The 22,576-nt window shown below is 43.8% G+C and overlaps 1 protein-coding gene across 1 annotated transcript in view; it reads right to left on the bottom strand.

Annotated features, from left to right (window-relative positions):
- Positions 1-9,292: 9,292 nt before the first annotated feature.
- Positions 9,293-22,576, bottom strand: part of SH3GL3 (SH3 domain containing GRB2 like 3, endophilin A3) — a gene marked incomplete at its 3' end in the record, with an annotated part of 78,791 nt that continues 65,507 nt past the window's right edge. Inside the window, 3 exon segments of the mRNA XM_045163807.1 lie at positions 9,293-9,402; positions 12,573-12,676; positions 19,461-19,619. Coding sequence (XP_045019742.1) covers positions 9,293-9,402; positions 12,573-12,676; positions 19,461-19,619 — 373 coding nt within the window.

The raw sequence follows: 22,576 nt of genomic DNA, 5'->3' as shown, positions 1-22,576 counted from the left end.
GATGGACCCAGAGAATGTCATACAGAGTGAAGTAAGTCAGAAAAAGAGAAGAACAGATATTGTATATTAATGCGTATATGTGGAATTCAGAAAAATGTTAGAGATGAACCTATTTGCAAAGCAGACATAGAGACACATAGAGAACAATGTACAGACACCAAGGGAGGAAGGCAGGAGTGGGATGAATTGGGAGATTGGGACTGACATATACACACTACTATGCAATGGCACCCCACTCCAGTACTCTTGCCTGGAAAATCCCATGGACGGAGGAGGCTGGTGGGCTGCAGTCCATGGGGTCGCTAAGAGTCGGACACGACTGAGCGACTTCACTTTCACTTTTCACTTTCATGTATTGGAGAAGGAAATTGCAACCACTCCAGTGTTCTTGCCTGGAGAATGCCAGGGGGACAGGGAGCCTGGTGGGCTGCCATCTATGGGGTCGCACAGAGTCGGACACGACTGAAGGGACTTAGCAGCTTAGCAGCATGTATAAAATAGATAATTAATGAGAATATACTGTATGGCACTGGGAACTCTACTTAATGTTCTGTGGTGACCTAAATGGGAAGGAAATCTAAAAAAAGGTTGGCTGGGGGGTGGGGGGGACATTTGTAAACATGTGGTTGATCCACTTTGCTGTATAATAGAAACTAACACAACATTGTAAAAACAACTCTACTCAGTTGTGTCCAACTCTTTGTGACCCCATAGACTGTAGCCTCTGTCCATGGGATTTCCCAGGCAAGAATACTGGAGTGAGTTGCTATTCCCTTCTCCAGGGGATCTTCCTGACCCAGGGATCGAACCTGCATCTCCAGTGTCTCCTGCATTGATAGATGAATTCTTTACCACTGAGCCATCTGAGAGGCCCTTCTGGGGTCCTAGGGTCTGCTGATTCCAATTCATTCAGATATAATACAGGGAGGAAGGCAGGCTGGGGTTGGACTTGCTTTCAACATATTTAGTTATATTTATAACCAGCTTCTTTCTAACAGAAATTTTGAAATGGCTCACAATAACATATGTATTCAGAAGAGAGGTTTCACAGACCAGAAAGAGAAAAGTAAAGCCATAAAAAGTAAGGAAACAATGTATTTTCATACAAACAATAGAACTTGTGATTAAAGGTGGGAGCGGAGTACTAAAAATGGTATCAGAGGGACTTCCCTGTTGGTCCAGTGGTTAAGAATCCACCTGCCAATGCAGGGGACACAGGTTCCATCCCTGGTCCTGAAGATCTCACATGCTGCTAGGTAACTAAGCCTGCACAGCACAACTGCTGAAGTCCACGTGCCTAGAGGCCGTGCTCTGCAATAAGAGACGCCACCGCAATGAGGAGCCCGCACACCACAACTAGAGAGCAGCCCCTCGACTGCAACTAGAGAAAGCCTGCGCATAGCAACAAAGACCCAGTGAAGCCAAAACTAAATAAAGACATTTTTTCAAAAATTATACTGGAGCAACAGACATATGCTGGGACTGTCCCAAGCAAACTAGGATGCATGGTCACCCTCATCAAAGGGGAGGACATGCACATGGACCAGCTCTGGCCATTTTATAATGATTGCTGTGCTTGAACTTTGCATCTGGCACTAAGCTTCCTGGGGGTGGGGAGAACAGGGAATACAGTGGGTACACAGTTTTCTTTAAAGAAGGAAGTATACCTATTCTTCAAAAGTCATCGACTTTTCCATTATTAAATACAAGATTGTTTATTCAAATACACTTATTGAAATACAATTTAAAGAATATCTTTTTAAAAAGGAAAATATTGCCCAGAATCCTACCATTTAGCCTGGCCTACATGCACAAATTGATTTACAAGGTTGTAATCACAGTACACTGATAACTCTGTGTCTTTCTTTTCAATTTCATATCAAACCATAAACATTCGAATGTTTCAACATAATTTCCATGTCAGTGAGTTTGAAGAGCTGCACAATATCCCATTTGATATACCATCATCTACTTAACCATTATCCTAATGTTGACAAATATATATAAATAAATATTGGTCATTAGACTGTTCCCATTTATAACTCGTTCTTCCTCTGTATAGTGCTGTAATAGGTACAGGAATATGCTTTTGCTTAAATTATTTCTCTAAGATACATTTCCAGCAATGAAGCCACTGAGAGTATGCAAGCATTTTTATTAATTTTGACTGATATTGTTGAGTTGATTTCCCAATGAGTCACCCCAGGGCTGGCAAACTCTGGCCTGTGGGCCAAGTAACATCTGAATGGGATACAGCCATGCTCATCCATTTCCATACTGTCAGTGGCTGCTTTCACATCAGAACAGAGTTGAGGGGTTGCAATCAAGACCAGATAACTGACAAAGTGTAAACTTTTTATGACCTGTCCCTCTACAAAAAAAGCCTGCCAACTCCTAGGTTATCCTTAATGTACGTTCCCATACCACCCTGCATGTGGTACCACGTTCTAATGGAAACAAATTGTGTGGGGTCTGATGTGTTCTTCCACAACATATGTGTAGTAGATAGATGTGTGTGGTAGAAACTGCAAGCTGGCCACCAACCAACACTCTCTCTCTCCTCTTTATGGTGATATAGTGGTGGGATGTGGCTCTTCAGCTAAACCCACTCCCCCAACCTCTGCAGCTAGTTGTGGTCCTGTGACTAGGTCCATCCCAGGGGGATGGGAGTGGAAGTAACATCAACCACCTTTGGTTTACTTCCCTAAAAGGAAACCTCTAGACCTGGACTTCCAGTCTTAATTTCTATCTCATTTGAACCATTGTTTTCTTGAGTCTCTGTACAACAGTAACTATTCTTACCCTAACTCATGCAAAAACTGGTACCAGAAGTGGGATTTTGTCATGATAAGAGCTAAAATTAGTGGCCAAGCCATGATGAAGAAGAAACAGATATAACTGGCATGAAAGTCGGTGATCCTAGTTAGGGTGTGGAAAAACACTTGGTAAAACTTTTGCCTGTGGTAACTTTCAAAGCATCCCGCGTATCAGGAGCCTAAAGGAAGAAATTGGGGAAAACAGAATGTGACTGGATGGTAACTGCTCCTTGGTACATCTAGCTACTTATTGTAAGAAAGGGAAGAATTGCCCGGTTTGCAAGCAAAAAGGGAAGAGACAGGAATCAGAGATTGGGTCCCAGAGCATTAGATAAGCTTCTGTACCACCAAAGAACGGACAATGGGCAGGCTGTGCTCCAAGTCATTCTCAGAAACTTCTGTAAACTGAATGAATGGACCTCATTCCACAGCAAAGATTTATCTAGAGGTATTGCCTTCCCACTCTTCTGCTATTCCAGATGGCCTCAAGGTAGCCTCCATAAGTTAAGAAAGGTTAGCTGGGACTTCCCTGGTGGTCCAATGGTTAAGAATCTGCCTTGCAACACAGAGGACACAGGTTCGCTGCCTGGTCAGGGAACTAAGATCCCACATGCTGCGGGACAACTAAGCCCACATGCCTCAACTAGAGAGTCTCTGGGCCACGACGAAGAGCCTGCATGATGCAAAGAAGATTCCACGTGCCACAGCTAAGACCCAAGAGAGCCAAATATAGAAATATTTAGAAAAAGAAAGGAAAGGTTAGGCAAGAAAGGAAAGAAGTAAGGCGGTCTTAAGAGCTATATCTAAGAAAGAAACTTGGATGTGATTACTGGCATATGGGAGTGCTTGGGAGACACAGATCAGAAGCTATTACATTTTTAGAGGCCTTGAATTGGGAAAAGGAAGTGCTGGTCTAACCTGAAAACATCTGCATCTATTGAACCTTGAAGAACCCTCAAGACACCTAAGCAGCAGTAAGCACAACTGTCAGAGGAAGTGGCTTCCCAAAGGCCACTTCAGATGTGAAGATGTGGAAGCTATGAAAGACATCTGAGAACACAAATCTAGGGACCTGCAGGATAAAGGACAAGAGCTAGACTTCTCACACCTTCCAGGGAGTAGAACCAGGGTCTAATCTTCTTTCATTGACTCAACAGGGGGTCCCGCAGAATCCATCATTTCTTTGGACAAGTGTGTGCATGCTCAGTCACTAAGTCATGTCCGACTCTTTGCGACCCCATGGACTGTAGCCCTCCAGGCTCTTCAGTCCATGGGGATTCTCCAGGCAAGAATACTGGAGTGGGTTGTCATTTCCTTCTCCAGGGGATCTTCCAAACCCAGGGATCAAACCTGCGTCTCCTGCATTGGCAGGTGGTTCTTTACCACTGAGCCACCAGGAAATCCCAGCCAATCACTAAAGATTATAAAATAGGTATGTCTTCCAAGGGGGAAGAAGCAGGATGGGGAGAATTAGGAGATAGGGATTGATACACATACACTATTGATACTATGTATAAAATAGATAACTAATAAGAACATACTGTATAGCAAAGGGAACTCTAATTCACTGTGGTGACCTGAATGGGAAGAAAGTTCAAAAGGAAGGGGATATATGTATATGTATGGCTGATTCACTTTGCTATACTGTAGAAACTAATATAACATTGTAAAGCAACTATCAGATCAGATCAGATCAGATCAGTCGCTCAGTCGTGCCCGACTCTTTGTGACCCCATGAATCGCAGCACGCCAGGCCTCCCTGTCTATCACCAACTCCCAGAGTTCACCCAGACTCACATCCATCGAGTCAGTGATGCCATCCAGCCATCTCATCCTCTGCCATCCCCTTCTCCTCCTGCCCCCAATCCTTCCCAGCATCAGAGTCTTTTCCAATGAGTCAACTCTTTGCATGAGGTGGCCAAAGTACTGGAGTTTCAGCTTTAGCATCATTCCTTCCAAAGAAATCCCAGGGCTGATCTCCTTCAGAATGGACTGGTTGGATCTCCTTGAAGTCTAAGGGACTCTCAAGAGTCTTCTCCAACACCACAGTTCAAAAGCATCAATTCTTCGGCGCTCAGCCTTCTTCACAGTCCAACTCTCACATCCATACATGACCACAGGAAAAACCATAGCCTTAGCAACTATACTTTAGTAAAATCAATTTTAAAAATTAAAAAATAAAATAGGTGTGTTTTTAATTCCAAATAATGTTGGAAAACAAGAAGGACCATAAATTATGAAAACTATAAGGAATATCTGAAAGATGGGAATCAAGCAGCTGGAGAAAATGAAGCTCAAAATGGTCCCCAAAGAGAGATGCAACAAAAGTGGGTTTGGAGGGTGCCCCAAACTCAGAGTAAGTAGTTCTGGGAGCTGGAGGACTAGTTGGCATTCTGGGAAAAGAGCAGCCTGATGACTCCTCCCACCCTGGCCTTGTACCAAGTACCTGAGAGACCAGGCGTCTGCCTCCAGGAGGAGTACTGAGTGCAGGGACCTGAAATGGTGCCATGAGGGAGGCAGCCAGCCAGAAAACTAGAAACCACTGCACCTCACTCAGCAAAGCATCCGTAATCCCTCAAAACCACGGGAAGTGGGCAGCAGTAACAGACACAGCACCACAGGCAAATTGACATGGAATCTCAAATGAGAAGTTGCACACAGAGCAAAGAATTGTTTTTTATCCATTAGTACTTGGCAAAAACTGAAGTCTAATGACACAGGCAAGGGGAAGCAGGTATTGCTATATTAATAGTAGTGTACCTGTTTTAGCAGGTAATTTGGCAGTATCAATGGTCTCTTAAATGCATTCACTCTAACTCAGCAATTTCATTTCCAAGAAGGACTTGCCCATCAGCATGTAGAGGCAGATAAAGGACATTCCTTTTATAAAATAACTGGAAGCACCTTAATGTCTATTAATAGGGGAAATGGTATATATAATGGAAAACTATGAAGCCATTGAAAAATAATAGGATAACACATATAAAATGGAATATCACGCAGCCATAAAAAGAACAAAATAATGGCATTTGCAGCAACATGGATGGACCTAGATTGTCATACGCAGTGAAGTAAGTCAGACAGAGAAAGACAAAGTCAGACATATATATATATATACACACACACATAAATGATAAAAGTAATATCACTTACATGTGGATTATAGAAATATGGTAGAAATGAACTTATTTACAAAATAGAATCACAGATATAGAAAACAAATTTGTGGTTACCAGGGAAGAAGGGGGAGGAGGGCTCAACTGGGAGACTGGCATTGACATTTACACACTACTATATATAAAGTAGATAACTAATAAGGACCTATTGTATAGCACAGGGAACTCTACTCAACAATCTGTAATGACCTATATGGGAAAAGAATCTAAAAAAAGAGTGAATGCATGCATATGTGTAACTAATTCACTTTGCTGTACACCTAAAACTAACACATTTTAAATCAACTATACTGCAATAAAATTAAAAAAAAAAATAGTGGGATAGATCCATATGCATGATGTGGAAATAACTCCAAGAAACAATGGTACATTTACAAAAGCTAAGTGTAGCACAATACCTCTAGTACAAAATCTTGTATTTGAAAACCAGTGAAGGGTTTAAAGCAGTAAGTATACAGTATATCTATGCACATAAATAGATATGACAGTGTTCATACCAAATTTTTAACACTGGCAACATCTAGGAAGGGGCCTGGGGTAGAGTGGGTGATCACAAGAAACTTAAGTATGACTTACACCACTTTAATGTTATTTTTCTCAGTTCAACCATTTTCTTTAGGCATATATTTGTGCCATTTGTCTAATTAAAAAATAATGGTGCAACACATATGAGGGTGCCTACCACATAGCAGATGCTCAGCCAATGCTGATTCAAAATTTTTTTAAAATTAGGAAAATATTTTACAAAAGTTAAAAATTTAAATGTAGAGGATAATGCAGCATGATGTTTCTATGGCCAAGGTTTGACACACGAGAAGGCCATCGATATAGATCTGATAGACAGTGCCTGATGAACTATGGACAGAGGTTCATGACATTGTACAGGAGACAGGGATCAAGACCATCCCCAAGAAAAAGAAATGCAAAAAAGCAAAATGGCTGTCTGAGAAGCCCTTACAAATAGCTGTGAACAGAAGAGAAGCGAAAAGCAAAGGAGAAAAGGAAAGATATACCCATCTGAATGCAGAGTTCCAAAGAATAGCAAGGAGAGAAAAGAAAGCCTTCTTTAGCGATCAATGCAAAGAAATAGAGGAAAACAATAGAATGGGAAAGGCTAGAGATCTCTTCAAGAAAATTAGAGATACCAAGGGAACATTTCATGCAAAGATGGACTCAATAAAGGACAGAATTGGTATAGACCTAACAGAAGCAGAAGATATTAAGAAGAGGTGGCAAGAATACACAAAAGAACTGTACAAAAAAAATCTTCATGACCCAGATAATCATGATTGTGTGATCACTCACCTTGGGCCAGACATCCTGGAATGTGAAGTCAAGTGGCCTTAGGAAGCAATACTATGAACAAAGCTAGTGGAGGTGATGGAATTCCAGTTGAGCTATTTCAAATCCTGAAAGATGATGCTGTGAAAGTGCTGCACTCAATATGTCAGCAAATTTGGAAAACTCAGCAGTGGCCACAGGACTGGAAAAGGTCAGTTTTCATTCCAATCCCAAAGAAAGGCAATGCCAAAGAATGCTCAAACTATCACACAATTGCACTCATCTCACACGCTAATAGTGTAATGCTCAAAATTCTCCAAGCCAGGCTTCAGCAATATGTGAACCATGAACTTCCAGATGTTCAAGCTGGTTTTAGAAAAGGCAGAGGAACCAGAGATCAAATTGCCAACATCCGCTGGATCATCAAAAAAGCAAGAGAGTTCCAGAAAAACATCTATTTCTGCTTTATTGACTATGCCAAAGCCTTTGACTGTATGGATCACAAGAAACTGTGGAAAATTCTTCAAGAGATGGGAATACTAGAGCACCTGACCTGCCTCTTGAGAAACCTATATGCAGGTCAGGAAGCAGTTAGAACTGTCCATGGAACAACAGACTGGTTCCAAATAGGAAAAGGAGTGTGTCAAGGCTGTATATTGTCACCCTGCTTATTTAACTTCTATGCAGAGTACATCATGAGAAATGCTGGGCTGGAAGAAGCACAAGCTGGAATCAAGATTGCTGGGAGAAATATTAACAATCTCAGATATGCAGATGACCCCACCCTTATGGCAAAAAGTGAAGAAGAACTAAAAAGCCTCTTGATGAAAGTGAAAAAGGAGAGTGAAAAAGTTGGCTTAAAGCTCAACATTCAGAAAACTAAGATCATGGCATCTGGTCCCATCACTTCATGGCAAATAGATGGGTAAGCAGTGGAAACAATGGCTGACTTTATTTTGGGGGGCTCCAAAATCACTGCAGATGCTGACTGCAGCCATGAAATTAAAGGACGCTTACTCCTTGGAAGGAAAGTTATGACCAACCTAGACAGCATATTGGAGAAGGCAATGGCAACCCACTCCAGTACTCTTGCCTGGAAAATCCCACAGGCAGAGGAGCCTGGTAGGCTGCAGTCCATGGGGTTGCTAAGAGTTGGACATGACTGAGCAACTTCACTTTCATTTTTCACTTTCATGCATTGGAGAAGGAAATGGTAACCCACTCCAGTGTTCTTGCCTGGAGAATCCCAGGGATGGGGGAGCCTGGTGGGGTGCCGTCTATGGGGTCCCACAGAGTCGGACACGACTGAAGCGACTTAGCAGCAGCAGCAGCAGCAGACAGCATATTAAAAAGAAGAGACATTACTTGGTCAACAAAGGTCCATCTCATCAAGGCTATGGTTTTTCCAGTGGTCATGTATGGATTTGAGAGTTGGACTATAGAGAAAGCTGAGCGCCAAAGAATTGATGCTTTTGAACTGTGGTGTTGGAGAAGACTCTTGAGAGTCCCTTGGACTGCAAGGAGATCCAACCAGTCCATCCTAAAGGAGATCAGTCCTGGGTGTTCATTGGAAGGACTGATGTTGAAGCTGAAACTCCAATACTTTGGCTACCTGATGCGAAGAGCTGAGTCATTTGAAAAGACCGGGAAAGATTGAGGGCAGGAGGAGAGGGGGTCAACAGAGGATGAGATGGTTGGATAGCATCACTGACTCAATGGACATGGGTTTGGGTAAATTCGGGGAGATGGTGATGGACAGGGAGTGCTTCGGTTCATGGAGTTGGACATGACTGAGCGACTGAACTGAACGTGGTGGAATTCATCCTTGATGTAAGTACTCAATACAAGGAAGCAGGAAAGGGTGCATTACTAAGGGGGAAAGGGAATTTACCAAATAACCTAAGAGAGAAATTCAGAATCTCAGTGTAGCCACACAGAATACAGCAATGAGCAGTGAGCAAACACTTTCAGGAGAGCCTTGCAGAAGGGCATGTGGTACCCACAGAACGGTCAGCTCACCTGTTGTCTTTGCTGAGGAGGCAGTGGACACCCCATTGAGCTCGCTGGGACTCCTTTTTATGGGCCGTGGCTTGTATTCTCGCTTGGGGACGTTGGATGCAGCCAATATCCTGTGACACACATTTTAAGATCAGTCAGACATTTGATGAAAAATTCAAAGCCTCCAAACCTACATTTTTTCTGCCTTGTGGACCTACACATTTAGGTCCTAAGGTGATGGTCATGAAGGGGGTGATTTTTACACATTGACCCTTGAGTAGCCCAAAGTGATGGCTTTGATATCCCAAATGTAGTTTTTTAACTATATGCAGACATACCTCATTTTATTGCACTTTGCAGATATCTGCTTTAAAAAAAAAAAAAAACAACTGAAGGTTTGTGGCAACTCTTTGTACAGCAAGTCTCTGGGTGCCATTTTTCCAAGAGCATTTTCTCACTTTGCATCTCTGTATCCCATTTGATAATTCCCCAAATATTTCAAACTTTTTCATAGTTATCCTATCTGTTGTGGTGATCTGTGATTAGAGATCTTTGATGTTTACTGTTGTAATTAATATGGGCCCCAGAAACAGTGGCATGTGAGCTGGCAAGCTTAACTGATAAATGTGTGTTCTGACTGTTCTACCTACCACCTCCAGCTGTTCACCCATCTCTCTCCTTCTCCTCAGGCCTCCCTATTCCCTGAGACACAACAATATTGAAATTAGGCCAACTGATAACCCTATAATGACCTCTAGTCTTCAAGTGAAAGTCTCATATCACTCATTTTAAATCAAAAGCTAGTAGTAAGGAAGGCACACTAAAAGCCAGGAGAAGTCAAAACCTAAGCTTCTTGTACCACACAGCCAAGTTGTGGATGCAAAGGAAAAATTCTTGAAGGAAATGAAAAGTGCTTCTCCAGTGAACACACAAATGATAAGAAAGCCAAACAGCTTTATTGCTGCTATGGGGAGAGTTGTAGGGGTCTGGATGTAGCTCATGGATGACTTTGGGGGGTTCAAGACTTCAGTGAAGGAGGTCACTGCAGATGTGGTGGAAAGAGTAAGAGAACTAGAAGTGGAGCCTGAAGATGTGACTGAATTGCTGCAATCCTCTGATAAAACTTGAATGGATGAGGAGATGCTTCCTACAGATGAGGAAAGAAAGTGGCTTCTTGAGATGGAATCTATTCCTGGTGAAGATGCTGTGAAGACTGTTGGAATGGCAACAGAGATTCAGAATATGACATGACTTAGTTGATAAAGCAGCAGCTGAGTTTGAGAGGGTTGACTTCAGTTATGAAAGAGGTTCTGCTGTGGGTAAAATGCATCCAACAGCACTACCTGCTGCAGAGAACTCGTCTGTAAAAGGCAGAGTCAACTGATGCTGCAAACTTCATTGTCTTACTTTATGAAATTGTCACAGTTGCCCCAACTTTCAGCAACAACCACCCTGATTATTGAACAGCCATCGACATTAAGGCAAGATGCTCCACCAGCAAAAAAGATTAGGACTTGCTGAAGGCTCAGGTGATGGTTAGCATTTTTAACAATAAATATTTTAAAATTAGAGCATATATTGGGCTAGCCAAAACATTCACTTGGGTTTTTTCCATAAGGTGTTACAGAAAAACCCCAAAACAAACGTTTGGGCCAACCCAATACATAGTGGGTTTTTTTTTTTCTTAGACATAATGCTATTTCACACTTAAAAGACTACAGTTTAGCATAAACATAACTTTTATATGCACTGGAAAGCCAAAATATTCATATGACTCACTTTACTGCAATATTCACTTTATGTGGTAGTCTGGAACCAAATTCTCAGTATCTCCAAGGTATGTCCGTATTTGTAAAGTACTTTCTCTCATAAAGTCTCTGAGGCATCTAGCAAGTACCAGGGATGAACTGGGCACTCAACAATGTTCACTTCCTTCTCTTTTTCCTCTTATAAAGATAGAATTATGAAAAGACACACATGTGAGCAGGAGATGAACTACCTGCCTTAGAAAATGGATGATTCAGAGACTGGACACGTCTTGTGTCTTCCTTTTATAATTATTGCATTGATTTAAGCCAAAATCCCTCCAAATTTACTCATTATGATAATCCCATGTAAAACAATTATCTGTTCTCAAATTTGGTCAAAAGATAGGGTAGTATTTCAACCCAGTATTTCAATTAATAGGGTTGCAATGCATGATACCTATATCACTGATTTTCAGAAAAGTCAACAATACACTCATCAGTAAAGTCATAAGGAACACAGCAATCTTTCTTTGACCACTGGGAGGCATTTTTGGCTCTTTCAGTATCAGAGTCAATATTATAAACATGCCCTGATATTTGTGCTGGGAAAGTAAAAATACATCTTGTTCGAGATAATTACATATTATCTGGTGGGCTTCCCCAGTGGCTCAGTGGTAAAGAATCCGCCTGCCAATGCAGGAGATGCAGTTTGACCCCTAGGTCAGGAAGATCCCTTGGAGTAGGAAATGGCAACCAACTCCAGTATTCTTGCTGAGAAAATCCCACGGACAGAGGAGCCTGGCAGGCTACACTCCATGGGGTCACAAAGAATCAGATATGACTAAGTGACTGAGCACACACACTCAAGAACCTACTGTATGGCACAGGGAACTCTACTCAATACTCTGTAATAGCCTATACAAGAAAATAATCTAAAAAACGAGTGAAAAGTACCCAGCTCTTTGCAACCCCATGGACTGTAGCCCACCAGGCTCCTCTGTCCATGGGATTCTCCAGGCAAGAATACTGGAGTCGGTAGCCATTCCCTTCTCCAGGGGATCTTCCCAACCAAGAGATGTATGTATATGTATAACTGATTCACTTTGCTATACAGCTGAAACTATTAATAATACACACTGTCTGAAGACCATCTCACTCCTCCCCACATCCCCAGATGTTGGGGAGTGGCCCTATGCCATCCCACCTTCAGCTAAATTCTCATCATGTCAGCAAGGAAGACAGGACCTCTCTGAAAGGGCTGAACTCCAAGGCAAGTGTGCAACCTGGGTTGCCCTAAACACAGGTCACAGAATAAGGGACTTGAGCAAAACGAGAAGAGAAAAGCTGCCAGACGTCCTTTCCAGGTTCTGTCCTACTGGACAAAGTCATACGCTTATTATTTCAGCACAATCCGCACCCAACCATGAAAGCCAGTGGAAGAAAATTCAACACAGAAAGGGGCAGTGAGAAGGGGGAACTGGAGAGAGAGAGATGGATTTCTACTGACTTCAACTCGGCAGCCCTTGTCTGGTAGTCAATGGGGAGGCACTTACCTCATCTGTAGCTTGCTCTGCAGCTCCTGCAGAATCTCTGTGGACTGTCGGTGATAATCTAAAGCGGCCTCGACAAACACAGCCAGCTGGCTGACTTGTTCTACCTGCGGCACAAGTGGAAAATGACTCCGTGGAGGCCAGCGCCTGGCTCATGTGCAGAATGAGGAGAGACTGGCGACCCAGACCCAGCTTTTCAAGGAAGACCCCCACCCCACCACCACCACCAACCCTGTCTGCCTGGGTTCTGGTCGATTTCGTTTCATTTCATTGCAAAGTAATAATCACACGGGTCATAGTAGAGAGCTAGACATGCTGGAGAAACATGTTCAAATCTAGTTTTGATTATGAAGCTGCTTTAGCTCAATAAAAAAAGTCTGTTTTTCCAATTAGATGATATTCTTGGGAGATGTGTATGCTATAAAGCTCATGAACCTGAAAAAGGAGAGATAAAGCTTTTCCAATGACAACTCAAGCCAATATTTAGTAAATGAATTTGCTTTCTTAGTGAAGTGTCTCTACGGGCAATTTTGAGCTAAGTCACATAAAGAAAGTAAGTAAATTAAGCTGTTTTCAGGCTTCCCAGGTGGCGCAGTGGTAAAGAATCCGCCTGTCAATGCAGGAGACACAGGAGATGCAGGTTCAATCCCTGGGTTAGGAAGATCTTCCAGAGGAGGAAATGGCAACCCACTCCAGTATTCTTGCCTGGAGAATCCCCATGGACAGAGGAGTCTGGTGGGCTATAGTCCATGGGGTCGCAAAGAGTCAGACACGGCAAGCAACTGAGCAGCACACAAGCTGTTTTCAGATAAGAAAAGAAGCCAGGGAGCAGGTCGTGCCCCAGGGCAAAGATATGCCAGCCCCCTATATGTATGTATTGCCATCAGCACAAAATAATTTCCCTGAAATAAACAACCCAAAGGAATGAACCAGGAAGACTCTGGCATGTCTCTTTCCCATGAACCAAGACATTCATGAAATGTGAGACCAAATTACAGTGGATGAAAAAAAATAAAATCAAAAAGTTATGTTATATGGAGAGCCCCAAAGACCTGGGCATGCAAAATTTGAGGAAGAGATATCTCTCGCGGGGTATCAGAGCTCTGCCCCCAGCTTCCCTATATGTCTGAGGGGCTGCAACAGAAAGGAGGGATGAATGGAGCTGATTTCCACAAGCCTCAGAGGAGGGACCACTGGGTGGAGGTGATGGGGAGGCAAGGGGTTCCAAGAGTGAATGCCATGAACGCCAGAACCAGACAAAGCACAAACCAAAATCAATCCCCCTCTTTCCTAAACTTCCCCAAAGTGTATACCTCATCTCCTTACTTCATTTCTAAGTAACTTAGGGGAAAGTCTGCCTTCTTAGTCCCTCCTACACATTCACCCTGCAAAACCAATCATGGGCTCCTTTGCCTTCAAAGACCTAAGCTATTTTCATTTTCTATTATTGACTGTGCTTTATCTGTCTACACTTTAATTCTCCTTGCCCACGCACACCATTTTAAACACAGGCTCACTGTTCACATAAGATCTACATGGACTTCCGCTTGGGTCATTCTGTGATCCGCATCTGCACAATGAAATCCCATCATATCACATTTACATAACCACACTCAGTGGCTGGAAAAGCAACAAGTCTAAGCCTGAAATTTCCAAAAGCCCAATAAACAAAACAAAGACAGCCTGGCCCCTGCAAAATTCTAAGGATTTAAGTTTCACCTCTTTGGCTTTTACACACACTTTTAAACAAGTCCAGAACCATGGTCTAACAGGATCACAGCAGAATCTGCTTCAGATTCCTTACAGTGTAAGAGCTGTGGCTGGTTAACAACTGCACTACACTCCTCTGTCTTTAGTAAGGTTAATTTATATATATACATATTTTAAAAATAATTTTATTTATTTACTTTTGGCTGTGCTGGGTCTTCATTGCTGCACAGGCTCTTCTCTAGCTGTGGCAAGTAAGGGCTACTCTCTAGTTGAGGTACATAGCCTTCTCATTGTGGTGGTTTCTCTGGTTGTGGAGCATGGGCTCAGTTGCTCCACGACATGTGAGAGCTTCACGGATCAGGGGTTGAACCCATGTCTCCTGCATTGACAGGTGGATTCTTTACCACTGAGCCACCAGAGAAGCCCAACTTTTTTTTTTTAAGAGTGTATTTTTTTTAATATGAACCATGTTTAAAATCTTTATTGATAAAAAAAATCTTTATTGAATTTGTTAAAATATTGCTTCTGTTTTATGGGTCTTTTTTTTTGTTTGTTTTGTAGCCACAAGGCATATAGGATCCCAGTTCCCTGACCAGGGATTGAACCTGCACCATCTGCATTGGAAGGTAAAGTCTTAACCACTGGACCACCAGGGAAGTCCCAAAAGTCACTTTCTAGGGGCATGTGACTAAGCAGACGCAAAACCAAGACCATATAACAGGTCTTTCACTCTTTGTTGGATGTGCTTTCTTTCTACTAGGGCAAAACTTCCTAGACGTCTTCTTCCATATATCACAGGTCCCTTGATATGTCAATAAAATAACAGTTATAAATTCCCTAATGGCTTAGCAGGTAAAGAAACCGCCTGCCATACATGAGACACAGGAGACTCAAGGGACTCAGGTTCGATTCCTGAGTCAGGAAGATCCCCTGGAGGAGGAAATGTCAACCCACCTCAGTATTCTTGCGTGGAAAATCCCATGGATAGAGGAGCCTTGCAGGAAAGGGTCGCAAAAAGCCAGACACGACTGAGCACACACTCATTCATTCAACAGTAATAATAGTGGTGTGGAAGAGTTCTATGATCAAATAACTTTGAGAAACTGCCTTGTGTATTCTCTCTTAGGACTCTCTTAGAGATTAATTTTTCATATATTCATATAATGAGTCTGAAAAGCCTCGTGATAAAGAAAACCTGTTTAGTTTTGGTTAACCCAGGGTTTCCCAAACTTATTTGACCATGGAGACATTATTGACAAAACACAAACTACATCCTGTGGAATAAATTTTGGGAAACTCCACTCTAGATCAAAGCACCCAGGAATCTGGAATCTAGTCAGTCCACTTGTCCTGGGAGCCCATGGACAGAGGGAGGGTTCCCAGGCTGGGCGTTTGTATCAAGAGAGCATAGAGAATGCTGCAGATGCCTGCCTTCATGGAGCTGGGGAAATGGCATCTTCTGTGTGGTATTTCTGCCTCTTGCCAAAGTCAAAGACCTACATTCCATTATGTCAAGTCATGAGGAATAAACCTCTCTGCAAAGACAGAAGAGGAGCATGTTAACAGGTCTTGGGGTGATTCAGCATTCCCAAGAAAATGGCAGGGGGGGGACTTCCCTGGTGGTCCAGTGGCTAAGACTCCCCACTCCCAGTGCAGGGGCCTGGGTTCCATCCCCGGCCGGGGAACTAGATCCCACGTACCACAACTAAGAGTTCACATGCCTCCACTAAACACTCTGAGCGCCATAACTAAGACCCGGTGCAGCCAAATACATAAAAATAATTGAAAAAAAAGTGGCAGTGGAGACTGGGAACCAACTTCTGAATACCCTGTACCCCCAGCCTCAGAGCTCGCTGCCAGGGGTGCAAGGGCCCTTCTCCTAGGGGGCGCTGCTCTGGGTGCCTCTGAGGGCACTGGCAGTCCCAGTCTGACCCAGCAAAGGAACCATCCTAGACCTGCCCCTCTGGGCTCCTGCGAAAGCTCGGGGCCCCAAACGCCTCCCGCTTGCACCTGCGTGTAGAATAAGGAAGCTGCTCGGCCCCCAGCCAGAGGTGAAGTAATGCTTGAGGCCTCCGGCCCCACTCTTACTGACAAGTCCCCCAGGGACAACAGTGGGGGGCCAAAGGGGACTCTTCTCTGATTCTCACATTCCCAACTCTGCCCCCAATAGGCAGGAAAACAGATGCCACCCTTAGGAGTGTTGGTGTGAACCACTCAGGTCCTTCTCACCACCCCTTCCTTCCTTCCACACCAGAGGAGGAGGAGGAGGAGGAGGAGGAGGAGGAGGAGGAGGAGGTCTGTTTGATTGATGAGATCAGGGCAAATGGACCCTGCACTGGAAAGGCAAGAGGGTCTTGGCCCGGGAGGTCTGTTTTCTTGAAGAGAGTGGGTTTGTGAAGCGACTTTTCTGCTCGGCCCACCCACTCCCCGAGGGTGGCTCTACAGGCTAGACCAGGCCTGGGGGAGGCAGCTGGAGCCCCACGTGGGCACAGGCTCAAGCTGCCCCCATGATTTTCCAGACGGTCCTGTCCTCCAGGCAGGGGGCTGGTTTGCCGTCCTTGTATGCCTGCCCCCTGCCTCTCAGTGGGGAGAATGTAGATGGAGAAGACAGATAAGCAACCTCACCTGGAAACCCCTACAAATGGCCCGTTGGCCAGAGACTCAAGGGGAACTGGAGAACATTTTCCAGACCTTTCCTCCTCAACAAGACTGCCAGACCACCTGGATGTGGCCAGACACTGTCGTGGAAAAAGACAAGGCTGTCCCTTTCTGGGTCTAACTGCGGTTGCCACAAGAAGAGGATGAAGGCAGTCTTCCGGAGCTTCCACAATAACTTGTGAGTCTTCTCAACTCTAAACCTGGGAGGGGCAAACTTAAGAGCAGCCTCCCTCTCATGAGTCACTTCGTAAATGGAAGCTCTCGTCACTGTCACCACCGCCATCAGTCTCCTTAGCACTGTCATTATCTCGAGAATCAGCAACCACAGCACAGATGGGTAAGGACCACTGTGGCTAAAAACAGCACAAGGGAAGGTGGGACGAGAAAGAGAAGGAATCTAGAACCAAGGAAGCCTGCAAAGGCCTTCACCCTTTCCTTATTTTGATCTCTTGCCATCTCAATGGTCAATTTCCATGGCGATGTCAAGGTGTCGTTCCTAAAACGAGGGAGCAGACCATGCTCCTCAGAGCTGAAAGAAACCACCCCACCTTTACCTGCTAAAGGAAACTTTAGGGGGAACCCTGAAATTCATGCCTCTGTGAGGCCTGAGTTACAAACTAGCCTTCTCCCAGAGTAGCATGGAAAGGGGTCAACTCATCTGAGACAAGCAGAATAGTGTCCCTGTCAACAAATGGACAAATGACTGAGCTTTTATAAGGAAGGGATTATTTCTGATTTTGATTGATACTAGAAGGAAAACTGAGGTCTCTTGGGTCAACCACCATGGGTAGAGAAACTGATTCAGGCCTCCCTAATGGAGTACCTTGCAATAGCTTCACAGATCGTGAATGAAGGTCACGACAAAGCACGTGGGTTAGATAGCATGTTTGCCTCAGAGTTTAAATCCATCTCTAAAGGGCACAGGGCAGGAGGGGCAATCTTTACTGCAGCTCAATAAGGAATACATGTATCTGATGCCTCTCAAAACACTCTCTAAATACTTCATTTTTGAATCAATATGGCAACCCAAGACAAAACTAAACCAAATGGCCTATGGTTTGGGGATAATTTCAAGGAAATTTGTATTTTTAAGGGAAAACAAACAACAAGGGAAAACTGTTATACCACTTCTAATTTTTTATAAAGTGTAAAAAAGAAAACAAATCTGATAAAATATTTAAAAGGAGAAACATAATAGAATGTGTTTCTCGGCACTGGGGTCTAATGGACATGGGAATTTCAAATTGTTTCCTCCAAGATTAATGTCTTGTCAACATTGAACATAATCTTCCCTTGACATCACCATGGCAGATAAAAGGTGCTCAGGACACCTGGCTTGACTTGACTCAAAAGATACAAGACTTCAATGTACCTTTTAATAAAGTATTGTAAGTATAACATAGTTTTGCAGATATATAAATCCTCTGACTTGTTCCAACAGGTTGGAGTGTTCAACAAATAGGTCCAAAGCAATGCTGGGCTGAGGTGGCTCATGGCCTCACCAAGGCCAGGCTTGGGCAGGAACTCCAGAGGGAGGCAGGTGGCCAAGTGTTCTTGAAAAAATGCCAAATGACCTCTCATTGCCAAGGCAAAGAAGAGTGGCTCTCAACCTTCGTGGTGTCCACTTGGGGGTTACCACCTGTTTAGTTTCATTTCTACCTGGGCTTCCCAGGTGGAAAAGTATGTGCCTGCAATGCAGGAGACACAGGAGACGTGGGTTCGATCTCGGGGTCAGGAAGATCCCTTGGAGAAGGGAATTGCCACCCACTCCAGTATTCTTGCCCGGGAAATCCCATGGACGGAGGAGCCTGGTGGGCTACGGTCCGTGGGCGGCAAAGAGCTGCAAACGACTGAGCGACTGAGCATGCACACAAAATCTAACTTTACTTGTACAAATAAAATAAGAGCCAGTGGCAAGAATCATGGTACAAGAGAATGTTAACATTTCTGAGGAATCTGTGTCAAGACCTTCACAATCCGAAAGTTCACAGGTACTACAAGGGCACAGCTGGAAAACTCAGGCCATGCTTTTATATCCTGAAGGTTCACTGTGACAAGCAAAGGCATGGGAGAGCTGGATGATGAGTGAGGCTTCCCATGAGCCAAGGAAGCTGCTCCTCCTCAAACATCTGCCTCACAGAGCACATTTCAGTTTTAGCAAGACCGCAAATTACCATATTCTTGGGCTTTCCATTCACCTGCAAAACCACCAACAGCATAGCCTCAAATATCACAACGGCAGGTCTACCTCGCACTTCACCCAAGACAATCCCACCTCCCCAGGGCTGACCTGAGCACATCTCTGAGGTAATCCCAGGATAAACAGGACCCTCTCCAGATCTGAGATTTGAGTCAGGACTTGCTAGATGTCTGAAGCTACTTCTGAGGCAGGAGATAATGGTTACGGAAAATTCCAGAAATATGTAACAACTAAGGCTCCCGAGTTCCTCAGCATGCTGACCCTCGTCACACAGTCAACGTTTTCATTCACATTAAAGTCTCCTGTTTGGTGTAAATACTTACATCATTTTCTAAAAAATTAAACATGCTTCTTTCAGCCAACTCCTTTGACTCTTCAAATTTTTCTACTGCTTGTCTGACTTCTTCATCTGGTATCTTACCTACTCGCTTCTTTTTATAATCGTAATCCAGGCGGCGGCCTTCCAGCTTTTTCAGGTGATGCTAAGAGACAAAGGAGTCCTTCAAAGAACTGTTACACTCAAACGCAACACAAACAGACTGTTGGCATGTCTATGAAAATAGTCACTGCTTTTTCTCAGCATAAATTCTAGGGGGCAGGACCCCACTTTACACTTCTTCTGCATGCACTCAGCATCTATTAGCAGTGATTTTCACTGCTGGTCAACCAGGAATATTTGTGGAATGACTGAATGGGTAGATGGATGGATGGATGAAAGATAAACTGAATGAGTGTCTATATGGAACATAAAGATGCAGTATCAGTTTTTAGATTAATTTTCCAAGGTTCTCTATAGAACCCTTCAGTTAAGTTCCATTCATTTCCAAGTAATTTCCAACCAAATTAACTATACTCCCAAAAATGTATGTTTCTTTTGGCAACTCCTCACTAAGTAGATTATAAAGCACAAATTTCTAGTATCCTCTTGAATACTTAGGGATCTTCCATAAATTTCCCACATAATTACAAAATAAGTTGAATAAACACTATTGATGAATGTAATACACACAGAGGACTAAAAGTATGATCTCTTTAACAAAGTAAAACAATTACTAATATTAGAGGTGTCCATTCGTGGAACACAGTGCCTCCTGTGGTAGTAAGTTCCCCATTACAGTCTGTGTTTAAGCTGAGGGCTCTTATGTCAGAAATACTATAGAAGGGATCACTATACAGGTCAAGGGAGTTTACGATTATAACCCCTGGAAACAGATATTTGATACTGAAAGTGGAAGTCAAAACAGACTCTCCCACTGAAGCATGTGGGTAGCTTCACTATTCTTTTTAGTGGGAAGCACTGCTTTCTAACGTCCACAATGGGTGGGTGAAAAAAATATGAGACAAAAGTCAGAACCATCTCTCTTACATGTTCCGTGACTCTGGGCAAGTCTCTAAACCCCTCCAAACCTCCACAACTATGGTTGTAAATGGGGACAACCAGGCTTAACCTGGCTACTTATGGGTGATGAAATGTCTGTAAAAGCCCTTTAAATCCAACAAGACCTTTTATAGATATGTCAGGCATATGTTAAATGAATGGGCTTTCCACTCAGGAGGTCCAAGCATAGTTGAGACTATGAAAAGCCTACTGAATATTGGACACAAGTCTTGATCATCTATAGTATTAGGTTTGAATGTATACAGTTTCTCCATCAAACCAGAGCTGAGTAACAAGAGTTACCACTTAAAAATTATCTTTTGCATAGGGAAAACATTTAAGGCTATGTGTATTTTGAACATTTATCCCACTTTCTATTTAGGATCCACATTCATATCCAGCCACCCTACTGAACCAGGTCGAGTGGAAGAGTAATGTCATCCGGTGAAGTTCCTGTCTTTCTTCAAGGACAACAGCACAAGAAGAAACAGCATATTATGTCTTTCCACAAAGGAGGTGTTTGGTTTAAAGGTTCTGCATTTGGGAAAGATATCTTGGTGTCCCCACAGCTCATAATACCTCTTCTCTAGGATCATCTGTTCAATAATAATCTGTGAGCACAGAGGCTGTGCTAGTCATCGTGACTACAAAAGTGAACAAAACCTGACTCCTTACTCCAAAGCACTTTCTCCAAACAACAGAAACAGAGAAGCCGTGACACTCACAGCACAAGGAGCACCTGATTAAGTCCAGCAGAGAACAAGAGCTTCCCCAAGAACAGAACATCTGAGCTGAGACCTGTGAGGTGAGATGGCTTAGCCGGGAGAAGAGGGAAAAGGAGAACAACAAAGAATAGAGAGAGAGCCCAGTGCCACGGGGACTGTACATAATTCAATGAGGCTGGGCGAAGAGTTCAAGTGGGAAGGGGCGAGCTATCAATCCCAATCAGTCAATCAACAGAGAGAAGGAGGGACTGGGAATTAGGGACTAAGGTGCTGGATCTTTACTCCCAGTGGGCAGCTCCTGGGGTGCTTGTCTCTTAGGAAGACCGCTCTGGCTGCAATGTGGAGAGTGGACTGCAGGGGCCAAGCTGTGAGGCTGGGAGTCAAGGGCTGCTGTGCTGATGTGTTTAAACATTAACCAGAAATCAACAGAGAGAAAGGGGAAGAAGGGAGGTTCTAGAGAAAGGATGAAGGATGTGGCAAAGGCCCTGAGGAGATAAGGATGAAGGACTCTGGGGCCCAGTGGAGGACTGGGCTGAGGGAGCAGAACAGACACCAAATGCCCTGATATGGAAGAGAAAAAGGAGGACAGTGGGAGTAAGCTGCTGAGCGAGGTGCTGGGCATGGGGTAGCAGAAAGTTCTGGGAGTTCCTGAATGGATGCTTTCATTTTTCGTTCGACCTACCCGAGTTCAACCTCCTCTCCTCCATAGCCCTTGGTTTCAGTGTGAATTCTAAACATCTACACTGGCACCCAGGATTCTCCCCTGGGAAGCTGTGGGATATGGCCCAGGAATCTGCATTTCTAACATGAGATGATGATGCTATTGCTCGTCCTGGGACCACACCAGGAGAATCACTGGGTCTGAAAAAGAAAAAGGGGGATCTCCCCAAAGTTCAGATAACTTCCAAGCTGGTCCCCAGCTGCACTCAGATCACTCCTCAAGGCCCCAGGAGTTAGCTCTTCTGGGCAGCTTCTCAAGAGGGTGCCCAAAGAAGGTCTCAGTGCAGGCTGTCCCTCCAGAATAGAAGTCCCTGGTGGGGTGGAAGTCTCAAGGCTTCTTTTGCGCATCTGCCAAAACACCATGAAACAAGTGGTGTGTGATTATTTACAGGTCCCTGAAAGCTCCTAGATATGCTCTGGAGGGCCATTTTTAACATTTTCCAAACACAAAATTGGACTTCCCTGGTGGCTCAGACAGTAAAGAATCTGCCTGCAGTGTAGAAGACTTGGGTTCAGTCCCTGGGTTGGGAAGATCTCTGGAGAAGGGAATGGCAACCCACGCCAGTATTCTTGCCTGGAGAATCCCATGGACAGAGGAGCCTGGAGGGTTACAGTC

This window comes from Bubalus bubalis, chromosome 20 (assembly GCF_019923935.1).
Source record: "Bubalus bubalis isolate 160015118507 breed Murrah chromosome 20, NDDB_SH_1, whole genome shotgun sequence".
Lineage (NCBI taxonomy): Eukaryota > Metazoa > Chordata > Mammalia > Artiodactyla > Bovidae > Bubalus > Bubalus bubalis.
This window is presented reverse-complemented; position numbering and strand designations above follow the sequence as displayed.